General features: G+C 38.3%; 1 protein-coding gene across 2 annotated transcripts in view; it reads left to right on the top strand.

Moving 5' to 3' along the window:
- LOC127416535 (cerebral cavernous malformations protein 2 homolog) overlaps window positions 1-15,047 on the top strand; it is a 29,751-nt gene extending 14,704 nt beyond the window's left edge. Inside the window, exons 1-10 of one of the 2 annotated variants that reach the window (XM_051655983.1) lie at window positions 1,147-1,302; window positions 2,058-2,234; window positions 7,176-7,259; window positions 7,441-7,624; window positions 7,844-7,974; window positions 10,626-10,761; window positions 11,020-11,077; window positions 11,163-11,304; window positions 11,514-11,652; window positions 13,788-15,047. In XM_051655983.1, the coding sequence (XP_051511943.1) occupies window positions 1,291-1,302; window positions 2,058-2,234; window positions 7,176-7,259; window positions 7,441-7,624; window positions 7,844-7,974; window positions 10,626-10,761; window positions 11,020-11,077; window positions 11,163-11,304; window positions 11,514-11,652; window positions 13,788-14,074 (1,350 nt within the window). In that variant the 5' untranslated portion in view covers window positions 1,147-1,290 and the 3' untranslated portion in view covers window positions 14,075-15,047. Of the gene's footprint in view, window positions 1-1,146; window positions 1,303-2,057; window positions 2,235-7,175; window positions 7,260-7,440; window positions 7,625-7,843; window positions 7,975-10,625; window positions 10,762-11,019; window positions 11,078-11,162; window positions 11,305-11,513; window positions 11,653-13,787 lie in introns of those variants that run through there. The other variant, XM_051655982.1, reaches the window with a different exon arrangement.
- Window positions 15,048-17,743: the final 2,696 nt, after the last annotated feature.

The following is a 17,743-nucleotide window of genomic DNA, read 5'->3' on the forward strand; positions in this document are numbered from 1 at the left end:
TCTCCCAACTAATGCTGTTAATTATAAAGGGTACCTTTTAACTAGGTTCATTAGGAAAATATTAATTTTACTAATTATATTTTATTTTTCTTCATTTTGGTCACATTTTGGCTTTTTAAAAATGAACAAATAAATGTATTCAATCAATCAATACGATATTATATTTCATATATTCTTTTTGTTACATATTTATTGTTAAATTGCACAATTTGTACTATTTACATTGATTTGTTGAACACGTGCTAAAACCGGTATAGTCTCTTTAACAAAAAACTGAATTTCTGTAAACAGCGCCTTTAAATAAGGGCATGTTCATCAGAGCCGTAGCCTAGTGGGCTGCGCTCGTGACATGCAGATGCATCGTGGGTGACCCGAGTTCTATTCCCAGCTTGGGTCCTTTACCGATCCCATTCCCTCTCTTCTCCCCTGTCACTTCTCCACTGTAATCTGTCTAAAAAAATAATAATAAATGAGTGCATATTAACTAGAGGACTCAAATGGCTTTACCTCATCTGTGCGATGCATAATTAGAATGAAATGGTTTTTTTTTGTAGTTGTTTTTGACCAACAACTGACTGTAAAGAGCAGAAAGGGTATTAAAAGAGACAGCATTCAATGACAAATGGGTTGCGTGGATCTCGTACTTGAACACACATTACGCGGAACAACTTTTACTCTCAATACGCTGTGAAAGGATCTCGCTGCTGAACACTTCATAACTAAACTACACAATTACTGGTGAGTGAAATGTAAACATTTACCAGACAGTTGCCAAATATATTCACTTTAGATGCATAGCGTGAAATTTGGTTGCAATGCAAGTGATTTCCTCTCATTGTAGTGGAGGGTTGCGCATGGAGCGAAAAATCGATCTTGGGATTTAAGAATCGAGATCGTTCAAATGAAGATCGTGATGCATATCTTTCCACAACGCAGTAATTTAAAGAGAATGCCATTATTGGCAATCAACCTAAACCAAGACTGCAGTTTGACATACCTTTTTTAATTTAGGTGTTTCATCACAGGAAATGGTGGTTCCTGTTCTTTCAGTTTGCATGAACTTTATTTTGAGGCAAAACATGAGCGTGTGTGTGGCGGGGGGGGGGACATGTTTGTGATGGGGTGTGGTTTCTCTTGCTGTTTGGAGGGAGTTGGCCCACATATCATTTGCCACAAGCCATATGCAACCTGTTTCGAGAGCAGCATGCAGCAACAGCAGTAGAGGAGCCCGTTGTAGAGGACAGCTGTCGTACGTCGCCAGTTGCCATTGTGTTGTCGTGGTAACCAGTCATGGAGACAGAGGTAGGGCCTCCAGAAATCTTGTTTCTTGTCTGCAGCGAAACAGGAAACACATTTTTAATGTGGATTTCACCATTATAAACCATAAGACTTTGAAAAACCGCATTGTTGCTTTAACTGTTGGACTGCTTCCAGTTTTAAGCCTTAACTACTTTGAAAAGCTTCAGAGAGTAAGAAAAATACTGACTTTTCTGTTGAATTGCAAGCTGACATTAGTGGTTGGGTTTACCACAGAGTAAGTAGCTGCCTTTTTCCATGAATGGTGATTTCAGTAGCTTTTGCAAAAGTAAGTGGTTTCATAAAAGCCCTTAAGCCAGCATAGTTGATTATTTTCTTGTTTTTAAGCTAGTAGTGTATTTTAAGAGGAAGGGCAGCATGTGAATGAGCCTTGGATGTTTTTTTGTTTTGTTTTGCTGATTGACGTTGAGTGCTGTAATGTAAAAAGAAACCGCATGTAACAGAACTTGTTGTGTCATTGTAACTGACACTTCCACGGAGGCTCATGTATTCGCAGACTTGGGATTATTGTGGTAACATCTACCTCATCAGCCCAAGTCACTAAATACAAAGATGTCGTAAGTGGAAATTCAGTATGGAGTAAATGCACAGTGTATACATCACATCAGCAAGATACATTTTGGCACAACAGCTGCATATCCTCTGATCACACTCATGAAATTATGGTTTAAAAAAAAAAAAACTTTTGTTTTGGTCTTCCTGTTGTCGTGGTGTGATTTCCTCTTTCTCTTTCTCTGCAGCCAGGTATTGTGTCTCCGTTCAAGCGGGTGTTTCTGAAAGGAGAGAAAGGAAGAGATAAGAAGGCTCTGGAGAAGTCCACGGAGCGCCGGACACTCCACACTTTCTCCCTCTCTCTCCCGGACCACCGCATCGATCCCGACATTCTGCTCAATGACTACATTGAAAAGGAAGTGAAGGTATTGCTCACCCTCTAGATCCTGGTTTTGAATTCTGTGCTCATATTTTACTATTTCATTGAAAGGTGCACTCAGTAATATTCTCGTTTGTTGCAGTGATGACACGTAGTTGTCTAAATGTCGCATTACACAAAAACTATTCTTAGTTGCCGATGTCATAAGCTGGGTTTCCATCCATGTGTTTTAATGCACATTTTGGGTTATTGCATAAAAATACTTAACGGAAACACCAAGATGAGAGTAAAATTCCAAATTAAACGTAGGTAATGCTCACTTGAGTTGGATACATTTTTTTTTATTCGATAAGAAGGTATGTGCATAAACTACGATGTGCATTCTTAGATGCTATTCTGCTCACTACAATTGTACAGAGCAGTTATCTGAGTTACCGTAGCCTTTCTGTCAGCTCAAACCAGTCTGGACATTCTGCGTTGACCTCTCTCATCAACAAAGTGTTTCCGTCTGCAGAACTGCTGCTCACTGGATGTTTTTTTGTTTTTGGCACAAGTCTAGAGACTGTTGTGTGCAGGGTCCGAAATTGACACCCGCCAAGAGCCAAATGCGGGTACATTTTCTGTTTGGCGGGTACATTTTCTGTGACAATTTCACAGCGTCACAGGTCACTCTGGCGGGTGGTTTTTGCTTTCTATCAGTTTGTCAGTTTGTCAGCAAAATAAACACATTCTAGCTTTGTCTTCAAGGGGGCTCTCAATAGTACAGTCAATAACACAGGTGTTTACAAAGAATGGCTCTTATTAGCGCGTAGTCCCACTGCTCTTCAATAGCCTCAAACGCTGTGTCTACCGGCACGTGGTGAGCGAAGGTGGGTTCAGTGCTTTTAATCTAGATTTCAAATGATGATTGCACACATGCTTTGTGGCAATTCTACAGCTGGGTAAGCAAACGATTAATAAATCAACACTGTATACTTCTGGCATTTGAAAATGAAGTTGGCACTGGATTTCCGGTGGATGTGCGAGTAAGTTTTAACTACCCACAACCACACATACAAATTCTCTGGTAATGATTGCATTATAAATAAAACCCAATGATTTTCATGACGTTTGGGTTCCTTAATGGTTCTTGAACATGCATTAATCCGATGATGTGGACAGAAAACCTGGAATAAAATACTCAGACGGTGTTTCCTGTATTACTATTAAGCACCACAGCAACACTGCTACTGAATCTACAGCGCGAGACATAACAAGCAACAGTGTAATCTTATTCACAAACAAATGACTTTTAAGCTGCACTTTTTAGTGAATCAAAGAGACTTAGGATGAATCCGTTGGAGCTGATTGAATTAATTGACTCACTCCAAGTAAACCAAGAATTGCTACTGTGTTGTGTACTTAAGGCTCATGAGAGTTACTTACTGGTCGTTCATATGACAACATGTACATTAAAATACAAATTTAGTTTTGTTGTAATAAGTGAATAATCTGAAAAATTATATCTGGCAATTAAATATTTCATAAAAAATAAAACGACAATTCTTTTAAAAGTTCACTTTTAAATGTGCATACAGTATTGTTTATTTGTCTCATATGTCTGTAAAATCCACTTGTAAAATTCAAAAAAATATTTTTTAAATGGCCAGTAAGAAATCTGACTGGCTGGTAAATATTTTTCATCTACCAGCCACCTTAGTTGGTTTGCTAAAAAGTTAATTTGTGTGAAAATTCCAGGAGATCAGCAGTTACAGAAATACTCGAACCAGCCCATCTGGCACCAACAATCATGCCACGGTCAAAATCAATGATCACATTTTTTCCCCATTCTGATGGTTGATGTCAGTATTAACTGAAGCTCCTGACCTTTATCTGCATGATTTTATGCAGTGCACTGGTGCCACACAATTGGCTGATTAGATAATTGCATGAATATGTAGGTGTATAGGAGTACTACTTTATTTTAAGAATGTGAAATGTCAGAATAATAGTAGAGAATGATTTATTTCAGCTTTTATTTCTTTCATCTCATTCCCAGTGGGTCAGAAGTTTACATACACTTTGTTAGTATTTGGTAGCATTGCCTTTAAAATTTTCAAAACGTTTTGAGTAGCCTTCTCACAAGCTTCTCACAATAAGTTGCTGGAATTTTGGCTCATTCCTCCAGACAGAACTGGTATAACTGAGTCAGGTTTGTAGGCCTCCTTGCTCGCACACACTTTTTCAGTTCTACCCACAAATTTTCAGTCGGACTGAGGTCAGGGCTTTGTGATGGCCACTCCAGTACCTTGAATTTGTTGTCCTTAAGACATTTTTCCACAACTTTTGAGGTATGCTTGTTCCCATGTGCACTTGCAAACTGTAGTCTGGCTTTTTTATGGTGGTTTTGGAGCAGTGGCTTCTTCCCTGCTGAGCAGCCTTTCAGTTTATGTCGATATAGGACTCGTTTTACTGTGGATATAGATACTTGTCTACCTGTTTCCTCCAACATCTTCACAAGGTCCTTTGCTGTTGTTCTGGGATTGATTTGCACTTTTCGCACCAAACTGCATTCATCTCTAGGAGACAGAATGCGTCTCCTTCCTGAGCAGTATGATGGCTGCGTGGTTCCCATGATGTCAAGCAATGAGGTACCGAGTTTGAAGGTAGGCCTTAAAATACATCCACAGGTACACCTCCGATTCAGTACACCTCCTATCAGAAGCTAATTGGCTAATTTTTTTAAAGGCCTGACATAATTTTCTGGAATTTTCTGCTTAAAGGCACAGTTAACTAAGTGTATGTAAACTTCTGACCCACTAGAATTGCAATATAGTCAATTAAAAGTGAAACGATCTGTCTGTAAACTGTTGGAAAAATTATTCGTGTCACGCACAAAGTAGATGTACTAAACGACTTGCCAAAATTATAGTTTGCTAATATTAAATCTGTCATCAAAATGATTGGCTACTATTACGTCCCAGAGCTGCCTGACATGCTGTCGCTCCCAGAAATAAGGCATCTGCCACTGTATGCTGCAGAATGAAGTTCTTCAGAGTGTTTTGTCTGTGCACTCTAAACCGCAAGTAATTTAGGCTATTACATTTATTATAAGAGCCACAATGACTTCAACTTACATTTTCATTTCCATTTTGTGCCAATTTCCCCAGAAGAGACTATTTCGTTCTCTTAAACAGGTATGATGGAGATGCTTCTTTTATTTGCACATTGTTTTTGCAATATTAAGATTTTCGCATAAATTACATTTGTAAATTGGATGGAAACATGATGTTTAAAATGCACTATTCTCAGTCAGCCACAAAACAATTATTCTTCGAGTGAAAAGGATCCCGTTACAGGGGATTATTGAGATAATGCAAGTAATATTCACATTATTCAGCTGGTCATATGATCTCAACATGAAGCCCCCTATATGAATGTGTGCCCAGCACCATATAGAGTAATACAGCTTTTAAGGTCCTGTCAATAACTGTTTTGTGTCTTCTTGGACTTGGATGAAGCATCATTCAAAATCAGTAGTTTTCTGTTACAGATGCCATTGAAGAAATTCACTATTCACAGTCAGCCATGATTAAATTAACCCATCCAGTGAAAGTTTCCAATAAAAGGTTGGTTACTGAGATGGCTGGTCATGTGATTATATCATGGCAGCCCCCATGAGGGGACCCTCATGTAAAAAAAAAAGAAAAAATAATCAGTTTTTATAAGGTTACTGATATGACTGGAGTCTTCATCTCATGTAAGTGGTCATGATTTCATACATACGTTTCAAAATTACTGTTCATTTCTTTAGGAGTAAAACATTTTTAATGAGGAAAAAATTACTGAGTGCACCTTTAAGAGATTAATTTTCTTTTGTAGACATCCTGGGTCTCTCTCGCATGTTTGCCGCAGTTTTAGTCACCATACAGTTATGATATTATGATGCATCACCATGAATTGAATTGTGAAATACTTATTGCAAAGAGTATCATATTGCAAAACCCAGCATTATTCTCTTCCCTCTCTTCCTTAAAAAAAAAAAAAAAATAATCCTTTAAAAGTAATTCATTCTCCCTATGCTGTTCTCACACATCAGGTTAATGATCCTTCTCGCATCTGCTTTTGATTTGCTGAAATATTCTGATTGTTCTGTCTGTTTATTCCTGTTTTTCTTGCCACACGGCATTTGTTTAAAGGGATCGTTCAGCCAACAACAACAAAATTATCTCATAATTTACTCACCCTCATGCCTTCCCAGATATGTATGACTTTCTTTCTTCTGCAGAACACAACTTAAGATTTTTAGAAGAATATTTCAGCTCTGTAGGTCCTCACAATGCAAGTGAATGGTGACCAGAACTCAGAAGATCCAAAAAGGACATAAAGGCAGCATAAAAGTAATCCATACGACTCCAGTGGTTAAATCCATGTCTTTTGAAGCTATATGATAGGTGTGGGAGAGAAAAAGATCAATATTTAAGTCTACAAATCTACACTTTCACTTCCACATTCAGCCACCTACTAGACAGGGCTGGTCAAAGGTTGAGGTTTATAGTAAAAAAGGAACTTAAATATTGATCTGTTTCTCACCCACACCTATAATATCGCTTCTGCAGAAATTTATTAAACCACTGGAGTCGTATGGATTACTTTTATGCTGCCTTTGTGTTTTTTGCACCTTCTGAGTTCTGGTCACCATTTACTTGCGAGGACCTACATTGCTGAAATATTCATCTAAAAATCTTTGTGTTCTGCAGAAGAAAGAAAGTCATACTCATCTGGGATGACCTGAGAGTGAGTAAATGATGAGAGAATTTGGGGGTGAACTGACCCTTTAATGTTATGGTTCCCTCCAAGTTATGTTGTTCCCCTTATTTTGGTGGTCATGTTTTCTATAATTTCTCTTCATGCTATTTTCTATTTGTTTCTCAGCTCTGTAAAATGGCCTTGAGTTTTAGAAAGATTCATTATAAGTAAAACATTTTTATTATTATTATTATTGTAGTATCTGGGACAGCTAACCTCAGTTCCTGGATATCTGAATCCCTCCAGTCGCACTGAAGTTCTGCAGCTTATTGACAATGCCAGGGTAAGCTTGTCCTGTGAACGACTGTACCTTCTTATATGAATATGAACTCCTATGTTTGTTATGTTTCTCTTGTTATTTTCATCTGTGTAATGGTCTTAAGATTTTAGATGGCTTGACTTTGTCTTTTACCAATATGCAGCTTGCATCTGTGAGATATTATTGGCTTTAAAATTATTTGTAGAAGTCTCATCAGTTGGCAGGGCAGCTGACAACAGATCAGGATGCTGTTGTCAGTCTGTCTGCATATAATGTGAAGCTTGTGTGGCGTGATGGAGAGGACATCATTCTCCGTGTGCCCATCCATGACATCGCAGCTGTGTCCTATATCAGAGATGACTCACTCCATCTAGTGGTGCTAAAAACAGGTACACAATTCATGTGGTCAACCAACAAGCATTATACAATATTGTAATGGTTTGATGTGAGAGTATTATACATTGCTTTGACTGATTATTGTACAAAAACTAAAAGTCTTTCCTACGGAAGACATGTAGGAAATGTTCTAATGTTTGAGATTTTCAGGGGAATATCTGAAAAAATAGACCCTGGTTTACTTACCATGGCATTTGTGATTATGTCTGTAGCTCAGGAGCCTGGAGGTTCTCCATGTCACAGTACAGAGATGTCAAAGTCTCCCACGCTGAGCTCTCTATCGGAAAGTGGGGCTGTGCTTGTGGAGGTCTGCTGCCTGCTTGTGCTGGCCGTCGATAACAAGGTATTTGACAAATGTCCCTCTCTTTTAGTTATTTTATTACAAATATTATGTCATGTGATTAAAAAAATTCCACTATAATTTATTCAGTTTTAATCTCAATTTCGGTTTTACCAATTAATCGGTGCCAATAGTTGCTTTTTTTAAACTATTGGTTATCGGCAAAAATCTGTACCAGTAGTTTTTATTTTTTTTATTCCTCCGGAGGATACTATAGTTAGAACAATTTGGTTCTACAGTATAATGGCACTTTTCCACTGCACATTACAGTTCGACTCGACTCTGCTCACTTTATTTTTCTGAGCTTGCTTTTCCACTGTAGTTTAGTGCCGCCTCAACGTAGGTGGGATTATAGGCTGATCGTCATAGTTGCGTCACCCCATCCAGCTCTCGTTGGATCCTCTCATCGGCTAATAACGAGAGGAATGTCTGTACCTCGTTTATTGACCACGGCGTGGTTTTGCGCACAGCCATTTCTTTTTACAATTCAAAAGTCGCGTGAACAAATGATACTGCTATCACTGTTGCTAGCTTTAAAACTAGCGGGTTGATGTCCTGTGTCGCAAATCCAGTGATGCTGGTAGTGAAGATTCTCTCTGACCAGTCAGTGATCTGCAGGGTTTTGACGTCACATTTAGTATCGGTTCGGCTCGGCTCGCTTGGAACCTCGACCGAGGTGGTACTAAAAAAAGTACACAGTGGAAAACCCCCAAAAAGTGAGCAGAGTCGAGGCGAGCCAGACTGTGCAGTGGAAAAGCCCCATATCAGTGGCCTAGAGGTAAATTAAAAACAATCACTTACACCATGTAGAGATTTGCAGTATCTAAATCTTTCATAATTGGTAATATTCATCCATGTATTTAACCTCAGTTTAATGCATATTTTGTTACTTTGAATAGTTTAAGTTTTAATAAATTGAAGCGAAGGTGTGCAAAAAAACTTGACTATATAGAAATGTGCCCTTTAAGCTCCAGCTTAATATCTTTTAAATAATAATAATAATAATAAAAAGGTTTCTGGTGATAAAATGTAGACAGGTCCCATTTCCAGCAGCCATCACTCCAACACCTTTTTCTTGAGTAATCATGCTAATTTGCGAATTTGGCACTAGAAAATCACTTGCCATTATATCAAACACAGTTGAAAACAGTTTGGTTTGTTAAATGAAGCTTAACATTGTCTTTGTGTTTGTTTTTGAGTTGCCACAGTATGCAATAGACAGGCATGTCTTAAGGTCAATATTAGGTCAAAAATGGCATAAAAGAAACAGCTTTCTCTAGAAACTTGTCAGTCAATCATTGTTTTGTGGAATGAAGGCTATACAATGCTTGAAATTGCCAAAAAAACTGAAGATTTCATACAAAGACACTACATACACTACAGTCTTCAAAGACAAAGGACAACTGGCTCTAACAAGGACAGAAAGAGATGTGGAAGGCCAGATGTACAACTAAACAAGAGGATAAGTACATCAGAGTCTCTAGTTTGAGAAATAGACGCCTCACATGTCCTCAGCTGACAGCTTCATTGAATTCTACCTGCTCAACACCAGTTTCATGTACAACAGTAAAGAGAAGACTCAGGGGTGCTGGCCTTATGGGAAGAATTGCAAAGAAAAAGCCACTTTTGAAACAGAAAAACAAAAAGAAAAGGTTAGCGTGGGCAAAGAAACACAGACATTGGCCAACAGATCATTGGAAAAGTGTGTTATGGATCTTAACCCCATGGAGCTGCCCCAAGTGGAGGAGTTCAAGTATCTCAGGGTCTTGTTCACAAGTGAGGGAAAGTTGGAGCATGAGATTGACAGGTGGATCGGTGCAGCGGCTGCAGTAATGAGGTCACTGTACCGGACCATTGTGGTGAAGCAGGAGCTGAGCCTTAAGGCAAAGCTCTACTGTGTTTCAACCCTCACCTATGGTCATGAGCTTTGGGTAGTGACCGAAAGGGATCGTGAATACAAGCGGCCGAAATGAGCTTTCTTCACAGACTGGCAGAGCTCACCTTAAGGGATAGGGGGCAAAGCTCTGACATCCAGGAGGGGCTTGTAGTAGAGCCGCTGCTCCTCTGCATTGAAAGGAGCCAGTTGAGGTGGTTCAGGCATCTGATTAGGATGCCTCCTGGATGCCTTCATTGCAAGTTGTTCCAGGCATGTCCATCTGGTTGGAGGCCAAGGGGAAGACTTAGAACATGCTGGAGGGATTATATCGCTCGGCTGGTGTGGGAATGCCTTGGGATCCTCCAGGATGAGCTGGAGAATGTGGCCAGGGAAAAGGACATATAGACTGCTTTGCTTGGTCTGCTGCCACTGCAACCAGGTCCTGGATAAGCGGTTGAAGATGGTTGGATGGATCGTTCATTTTGGACTGTTGTAGTCTCTATGTCTGTGCCCATCATAATATGGAAACATTTTAATGTACTATAAATTGATTTTAAAAACTGTCGGTCGATTAATAATTTTTCGGCCTTTTCCAACACCGTAGTTATCGATATCTGCAAAATTTATTTTCATTCGACCTCTTTGGTCATGTAAGTTCTATTAGTACTATTAATACTTCTGGGCCTTTCATTATAGAAAAAAAAAAATTGGTCTCTAATATAATTTTACCTCAAATGCAGCAATGATCTGATCATTGAAGTGTCTTCTGGCTTTGCAGGCTGCTGCAGAAGAACTCTGTCTACTCCTCAGTCAAGTCTTCCAGATCGTCTATACAGAGTCAACCATTGACTTCCTGGACAGGGCAATCTTTGATGGAGCCACAACGCCCACCAGGCATCTCTCTATCTATAGTGGTGAGTGGAGAAGCACACTAATGATGAAACATTTTGGGATTTCCCAGTAAATTTCTTCTTACCCAAAGCCACAGACCACATTCAGTTTCACATCAGTATTCAACCTACTGTGGTTTATTGGAACCGTATTTATGTTTTATGAAGCTTAATCTTGTTAGTTTAGGATTGACTTTGTAAATTGAAATCTTTTGCGAAATCTGTACCAGCATCAGCATGGTTCCTTTCTCAATGCTTTTCTATGTTTGTTTCAAATAAAAGAGGACTCCTCAAGCAAAGTAGATGTCAAAGAGGTGTTTGAGGCAGAGGCAAGCACATTGTAAGTACCACTTTATTTCCTCTACAGAGTATTTACCACATAATCCGTTGAATTGAGCAATCATTGTGTTTTTGTCCAATAATAGTTCATTCCAGAGTTCTCTAGAGGCGGGGCACTCCTCTTGCCCCTCCCCTTCCTCCACCCCAGCCTCACCACATACCAAACCACCCAGTGAGAGTGAACTGAGCACAACAGCTGCTGAACTGCTGCAGGATTATATGACCACAGTGAGTGCGTGTGTTGTGTATAATGGAATATATATCTCCATGTATAAAAATACAGTTATATATTTAATTTTAGTTGCTCGCCTACAAGTCTGTAATTTCTAGTTGCAAATGTCAAATTATTTTAAGTAGTGGCACAGTTTTAGTCTATGATCCCTTCATTCATTTCACATTTTTACAGTGCATTGTTTTCCTGTCATCCTCTGAATTAGCTGAGGACGAAGCTGTCCTCTCAGGAGATTCAGCAGTTTGCCACACTGTTACATGAGTACCGAAACGGGGCCTCCATCCATGAGTTCTGTATCAACCTGCGACAGCTTTATGGAGATAGCAGGAAGTTCCTGCTCCTTGGTTAGTTACATGTTCAGTTGGTAAATCTATCTTAAAAATAGCTGATTTTTGTGTGAAGTATACAGAAGCTCTATGATGACCAACTTTGTACTCAATGCAAAATCGTAATTTTAAAAGCTTAGCTCTTTCTTACATTGATTAACTTTTTTCTGCATCTATAAAAATAGACTTACGGATAGCCTTTTGCAATTAAAAAAAGGGGTCATGTTTTAATACATTATTATTTAGTCTTTTTCCCCTGAGGCCAACTTGTGTTTTAATTTTTATAGTATATCATAGTATATCACTATCTTCATAGTTAAGTTTTTCATGACTATTTTCCATTTTTTATTTATTTTTTTTAGATTTATTTTTTAACACTAAATTAATATGAAATGGATATAACTGTAGACAAAGGTCTCAGCTAACAAACCATGTAAGGGATCAGATTTTTATAAAAAACGCTTTTTTCTGAAAATTGACAGTTATTCACTTTCAACTTACATCTTATTGTCATTTGTGTCAACTCCGTCAGACACACTAAAAGCATACTATTTTAATTTGATCCATCCAACAAAAGTGTATAGTCTTTAATTATATAATAATAGTGTGCAGTAAAGGAGTTAAGTGATAAAATACATTTTATACAGTACTGTGCAAAAGTCTTAGGCACATAAGATGTTTTACAAAAGCATTTGTCTTAAGATGGTTATTTATATCTTCAGCTTTAGTGTGTCAATAGGAAATATAAATGTTAGATTCCCAAACATTATTTTGCAAATAGAAAAGATTAGAATAGAAGAACAGGGAGCCCTGCAACAGATGTCATGACCCCAACAAAAGAGACAGAAGCAATTGAGACAGCCTAAATAGATAGAAGAACTGTGGTGAATTCTCCAAGAAGCTTGCTACATCCAATCTACCAACAACCAAGAAAAACTGTGTCCAGGTGTACCTAGGAGAATTGGTGCTGTTTTAAAGGCAAAGGTGGTCACACTGAATATTGATTTAGCTTTTTTATGTTTACTGGACTTTGAATGACATTAAGTGCTAAATGAAAACTATTTATGTCATTATTTTTGAAAACATCCTCACTATGCATTTTTCACAAGTGCCTAAAACTTTTGCATAGTACTGTATATATATTTTTTCTATTCTGAAAATTCTGACAGAGTTGACAAAATTTAACATTTTTCCATCTTCACCATGTGTTGTACTCTGGATCCATTTTGTTTTGTTTTTTTCCTCAGTTGAAGCTGCCTCTATAACCTGAACTAAAATGCCAAAATGTATCCCACAATTCTAACAGAAATTATCTAAATGGGAATGACAGAGTTGACATGTTGAAGCCGTGACCGCAGAGACTTCAACATTATTTGTATAAAATATGAAAAAATATCAAACTTACCAGACCACGTGTCCTACTGCTGCATCCACCTTGATCAGGAAGTGGGAAAGGGGTACTCAGAGTTATAGCTGACCATGATATTGTCTGATTTATTCAGGATTATAAAAACATCTGACAGAGTTGACACAAAGTCAGGACACAACTTTGATAGGCAGTTTTTAATATAAAATATAAATTCAAGTTTACTTTATGTATTGTTTGATATCTTACAGATCCCTAGCTTTCATTTGATGTTTTGATTTATGAATTTGTTGCATTTTTAATTTCTTCATTGTGACCTCTTTCTGAGGACAGGTTAATTTACATGTGCTTCCAAGTATAGAGCATGCATTTTTTTTTTTTTTTTTTTTTTATATCTAATGAACATTTTTAGAAATATAAGACAAAAATGCCATGAGTGTACACATTTCCTTTAGATTTAACCGTTCCAGTATTTTTATTAATATGAATTACCTGACTTTTAAAATAAAGATGACTTTTGTATGCAAGACATGTTTTGTTCCTTATCTCAAGAATCAGGGATTTCTATGTAAACATCCTTTTCACATGCTGAGTAACAACCTACAGATTAAGTTTGCTGCTGGGTCCAATATTTATCACCGAATAGACCTTGTTAATGTCTAAATGTTTTGTATTTCAGTGTTTGTTTTTGTTTTTGATTGAGGAAGATTTTGTCTTGGGCTTATGTTGGTTTATTAGTGGAGAATCTTATCATCTGTGAAATTCACTCCTGATTTCCCCATTGTAGGACTGCGGCCTTTCATTCCTGAAAAGGACAGCCAGCACTTTGAGAACTTTTTGGAAACAATCGGTGTGAAGGACGGTCGCGGCATTATAACAGACAGCTTTGGCCGTTACAAACGCACTGCAAGCTCTGCATCAGACTCCACCACTAATGGGAATGGAGCTGTGGGTGGTTCGGATGAGGGAACGGCGACCTCTGAGGGCGACGAATGGGACCGCATGATTTCAGACATCAGCAATGACATTGAAGCGTTAGGAACCAGTATGGACCAGGACGGTGTGCCTTCTTGATGTCATAACACTAGGTCAGGGACTCAATGTGTGTTTTAGCCAATCACCACTTGATATAATCACATGGGCCATTGGTCCATATTGCTGTCCATCGAGTCTGACAATGCTGGAGTTTGGATACTGTACTTGTATACTGTATGCATAACACTTCCTGGCTGTCACCCTTATTCTCATATGCTGTGCCATAGGACCACAACTTCGATGTTCAGATTTGATAATCGTGATTTTTATGACCCATGATGTATAGAAGGTTTGTCTTTTGCTGTGAACAGCAGTTGTATTTCTGTAGGTAATGTTTATTGGCAGTATCTGCTACCACTTATGAGGATTTTTGGGCATGTAAATGTTGCCCTTTCACACTGTGTGAAGGGGAAATTTTACCTAGATTGTGGAGCATTGCTGAGTGGCCTTTCTAAACTGTATTCTGGATGCTTTTTAAAATGTGTATTGAAACCTGATGGAAGTGAAGTGCAGTATATTTCCTCCCTTACTGAAGTGCTTATCAAAACTCGACCCTTAGTTAGAATTTTACACCCTTATGTTAACTGGTCAAAGTTTGTGTTAAACTTGTTTTTCCTCTAATATTATAAGCATATTTTTTTACTCTTCGATTTTTATTTTTCCAGCCAGGATTGGTTATAATTACCCAGTTATTATTACCATGTGGGTTTCTTCAGGTAGTACATGTAGCACTATATATTTTTGTTTTTGTTTTTTTACTGAAAACCTGGAAAATGTTGATATTTGACAAAGTCAATTTTCTGGCTGATTGAGAATGCAATATTGTGTGCATTAAATTTGTCTTGCCATTTATTGTTTCCTTCTCAGAGTTTTCAGTAATCTAACATTGTGCCTTGCAGAATAACTGCTCATTATATCATCCAACAGGGATGTAAGGAATATTCTGTAATCTGTACAGAACGTTACTGAAGTATGAATTTATTAAAAGTGCAGCACTTAAAGCCTCTTTTAATTATCGCTTCATGTCTTGTTTGAACTACTGAATGGATTATTTCATCTGATTGGATTTACCTGCTTTTCACAATTTGCAATCCTCATAGTGGTAGGGCTTCCCAAAGAATGTACATTTATGCTTTTAACCATGGGTTAAGCAATGTTTCACATTAGTAATTTTGAAAGGTTAGCACTGCTTTTAACCCAGGATTGTAAAACCTTGCTCCAGAACAGAGTTGGCTTACTGAATTGTACTGTATGGTGTAAATTACAAAAACAGAATAAAAAATGAACAGTGAAACAAAATAACCCAGGTTGTAAAATGAAAATTAAGTGTAAAATCCCAAACTGTGAGGTAAAATTCAGCATCTAAAGGAAATTTCCACTTGAGGACTGAAACAAAAAACAACATGTACACCTTACCATGTCCTAACATGGCACGGTGGGTCAGGTTTTTGGCCCCATTTACACCTGGAATTAGCATGCGATTTAAATCCGCATAGTATCTGGATATTGTTTAAATATTCTGCATTTACATTTTGCAGTCAAATGCAAATGCCCCCACTGTGATCGAATAGAGATCTAATCACCATACAAAATGGAAAACGAAAATGCTACAAAAAGCGACACAATCACAGCCAATAAGAACGCCTTTGATGTTAATGTGGGTGGGGCTACCCAGTGTGACACGCCAGAAAAAAAACAAGCGAATGACAAAAGTGCCATTCATTGCTTGTCACTTGCCTGCTTTTGACAAGAAATACGCAGGGCAAGATAAATATTTTATTATTACTTGTGATTTGTCTCGATAAATCAAAGAGCTAAAATGAAATTTTCTGTGCCACCATATACCTTATTCAGAGTAGTGCCTTTTTGGTGGCAGACTTAAGGCCTTTGCACACCAAAGGCGACGCGATAATGTGAAGCGAATCGCAGACGAATGGCCCTTTCACATTAAGAAGCGAATGATCAGCGTTAGCACATTAACGCCTAGAGAGAGAGAAATCCGTTTTCATTTTTTCAATCTGCTTGTTAACTTGTTCTTTGCATTCGTCATGGGCGAAGGACAGACCAGCTGAAATGTGCTTTGCGCCATGTACCGTACCGGGGTAAAATTGCTTGTCGATTAGCGCCACCTATTGTAAAGGCATGAATATGCTTACGGCAATCATTCGCCTTGCTTTTTATGTGAAAGGGCCATTGGTCGGCAGTTCCCCCCCACAATCGCGTAGCCTTTATTGTGCAAAGGCATTTAAAGTCTCTTTAATAATTTGTAGCCTATCAGTGGCTGACGAAACATTACAATTTGAAATTAGATGTGATCTAGGAAGTTTATATAGCGTATAAACTCTTTCCCTCACAGCTTCTGTTTCATTCCCATCAAAAAATAAATATGGCGCTACTCTGAATAAGGTTTAGGCTTGCAGTACATAAAAACTAATGTGGACAAGGAAATATATGCATCACATTTCAAACTAACAAGCAACAAAACCTTTGACCAAAATAGACATGTAAGCAGAATTCTTAACATAGGCATAAGCCTACCCAATTTATCTGAGCATGTAGCTATCACAGAACAATAAGGAGGATTAAACGTATCCCACAGTGCAATGGTGGAGTCTCTCATAAGTGGACATTTCCTCTGAAACAAGAGGCCATTGCCCTGGAGTGACCTCCACTGAGGTTACCTGGAGGGCTAATTTTGGGTAAAATAAATGTGTGCTATAATTCTGACCTTTTAAATCTTTTATGCTACAGGCCTTGGCCTCAAAGCAAAAACTAGTGTCCTCAGAGACAGGAACTGGTATTATCACATGGCTCCAGGACAGGCTTCAGCACCCCGCACATAAAATCACATTATTGTTTCTGCCCATCTCCCATTGGTGGTCCTTAAAATGACTCGGCCAAAAGTGTATTCAAGCAGAAAACTTTGGCTCAAGCAACGCCGTTCATTCATAACACGGCTCTTGAAGACAAACACACAAAGAGACTGGGCTCCGAGAGACATCGCCATCTGTCTCCTCACATAACTCACACAGCACACACTCACATTCCAGGAAGCATGCATGTGTAAGACCCTTATACCTCACTGTAACTAAGGAGCACACCCTGACAAAAGAAACTGTTGTAGGGACACACAAAAGGTGCCAAAGGTCAGTGCCCTGAACCCAAGCTAATAAGGAGATGGGACCATATGTCTTGTTAGATGTCACTGGGACAAGACAGCTGGATTGGAGACAATGACTCACAGAGATTCATACTCTCATTAAACCTAACATTGTTTGGTGGATAGTGGCAGACAATAGCTTGCAAACTTTATAGTTAGGCAACATCAAACGAGCAAGAGTGCTGATATTTACAACAACACACAACTGCAGGTGTGATATTGCTTTTTTATACAACACTTAGTTCAGGTCCTCGAATCTGATTGGATGAGTGATGTTCCAAGAGTGCTGATATAAGGGGATTGCATACTCGACATGTCTGGTTGACAACACGGTGTGTTCAAAAATTTAAACAAGTTTTCTATAAGGTAAAATGGTCATGGCTGCTCAAAATTCTTCAGCGTCACAGAGCACAGCTTGAATAATTTTCCATTAAATTCGACCCAAATCATTATGAAAGGAAATAGATTATGTACTCTAGCCACACTGGATGATATATTGTGTTTATGCATCTTTCATATAGCCTAATGTATTTTCAGTTAAAAGTCTT

This window comes from Myxocyprinus asiaticus, chromosome 25, assembly GCF_019703515.2.
Source record: "Myxocyprinus asiaticus isolate MX2 ecotype Aquarium Trade chromosome 25, UBuf_Myxa_2, whole genome shotgun sequence".
NCBI classification, from domain to species: Eukaryota; Metazoa; Chordata; class Actinopteri; order Cypriniformes; family Catostomidae; genus Myxocyprinus; species Myxocyprinus asiaticus.